This window comes from Cariama cristata, unplaced genomic scaffold, assembly GCF_000690535.1.
Source record: "Cariama cristata isolate BGI_N322 unplaced genomic scaffold, ASM69053v1 scaffold1226, whole genome shotgun sequence".
Classification (NCBI taxonomy): Eukaryota; Metazoa; Chordata; class Aves; order Cariamiformes; family Cariamidae; genus Cariama; species Cariama cristata.
In genome coordinates this window covers 116611-118502 of record NW_009622519.1, presented here as the reverse complement: position 1 = coordinate 118502, position 1892 = coordinate 116611, and the positions used below count along the sequence as shown (strand labels likewise).

Sequence of the window (1892 nt, the reverse complement as noted above, 5' to 3'; positions counted from 1 at the left end):
GCGAATGAAGGCATGAAGGTTAGCTCTTGCACAACAGTAAGAGAAAATTATTTCAGAAAGGGGGAACCTTTTCTGTCTCCTTATACCTTTGGGAAGTTCATTTCAATTAGATTGACACTTTTGACAATAGCTAGATAAATAGATTGATAGAGAGATATTACATGAGGTCTTGACTTCAATGAAGCACAATCCTCCAGCTCTATTTAACAGAGCTAAATCCTTACTGCCATCAGCAGTACATTTAATGATCACAGAAGAAATTAATCACATCACACACAGCCTCACTCTTCTCAGTACACAAGCTAGCCACCATATTAAGAGTCTATTTTCTTCCTTCTAGGTTTTTCTTCATGAAAATAAATCAGTAAGTAGGTATCGCCTGCTTCATCAGTGGTTGTAAGAACATCTACTCATCAGCAAAGACTTCAAAAAACTTATACAGTATTTATGTCCTTTGTATGCCATGAACTCTTACTCTTTATCAGGTATTAAAAACTTCATTTTTATCACTTGAAGAAGTTGCTTACAAAAAGTCTGTAAAGGTCAAACATTTTCTTTGACCCTAACAACACAAGTCACGGAGAGGCAACACTTATCGGAAGTCCTGTAGCACCCCGAGTGATCCTAACTTCTTTCTATTAAGATGCCCAGGAAAGACTAGCTATACCATAAGTAACATAAAACCGGGAGATGTCAGCAAAACACTCCCGTGATAATAAAACTATCAAAATGTAATCCTCATGAAAGTCCTAGTCCCTAATGAAGAACACAATCTCTAAGAAAAGCACCATGATCCTGCACCAATTCCTGCTTCCTCACCAATCTACCACAGTACTGTAGAGCCTCTTCTCTTTTGCTGAACGACGAAGCAGATGCACTACTGAGTCGAAAGCCCTGGAGGTACCCACAGGGAGGTAACTGACCTGAGTGAATTGTACTGTCATAAAAGGCAGCCAAAGCATGATGAGACAACCATATTCATCCTCTAGTACACGAGGAGCAGGAGTACGTTTACATCAATTGTATCTCTGTCCATTAAAAATTACAAAAATCCACTTGGAGAGGTGGAGAAGCAGCCTGACTCAGCAGGGACATGAAGTAACACAACACATCCTTTAGAAGGTGTACGCTGTGAAACACCCTGGCATATTGTACATAAATTATACCACATGTAATTGGAGTTCGTTCAACTTTTTTTTTTTCCAGATTAACACTACAGAATTTTATCAATGGCAGAAAACACATAGGAAAACATACGTGTGTGTGTATGTATTTCTATTAAAAAAAAACCCCAACCCACACGTATTTTGTCTTTTTTGTTGATGTTTTTTGTTCTGTGTTTTCTTACCTTCTACTGCTCTCTTGAAGAAAACTTTACAGCTGCCACATGTAACCACCCCATAATGACATCCAGATGCCTCGTCTCCGCACACCAAACACACTTTGGAAGGTCTTGAAGATCCAGTTGATACACTTCTCAATGAAGAGCTGAAGTAAACAAACAAACAAAACAAAACAGCTATGAATATTTCAAATCACACTGGTCATAATGCAAAGTTCAATTAAGAATTTATAACAGGTATATTGCTCAAGGCACCTAACAATTAGGAAACCACAACTTTTTCTGGCAGTGCCTGGTTGAATACATGAATTGCTTTAATTAGTCAGTGCAATATTTTTATTGTCTGTTTTAAAATATCCATAATATATCAATGTTAATGTGAGAAGTTACCACAAGGGCAGCAGAATTTATTGGTAGCAGATGACTAAAACTGAAAATAAACAACAAACCAACCAACCAACCACTCTGGCACCTGATAGCTATAAATTTTCTTTCTGCTTGTTTTTTTTTTTTTTCCCCAACCTTTTACAGTTAAGGAATACTTGTGATA

The 1892-nt window shown here is 37.4% G+C and overlaps 1 protein-coding gene across 2 annotated transcripts in view; it reads right to left on the bottom strand.

Annotated features, from left to right (window-relative positions):
* Window positions 1-1892, bottom strand: part of NR3C2 (nuclear receptor subfamily 3, group C, member 2) — a 204759-nt gene that overhangs the window by 88371 nt on the left and 114496 nt on the right. For both annotated transcript variants that reach the window (XM_009702349.1, XM_009702350.1), the window contains exon 2: window positions 1349-1488. In XM_009702349.1, coding sequence (XP_009700651.1) covers window positions 1349-1488 — 140 coding nt within the window. The remainder of the gene's footprint in view (window positions 1-1348; window positions 1489-1892) is intronic.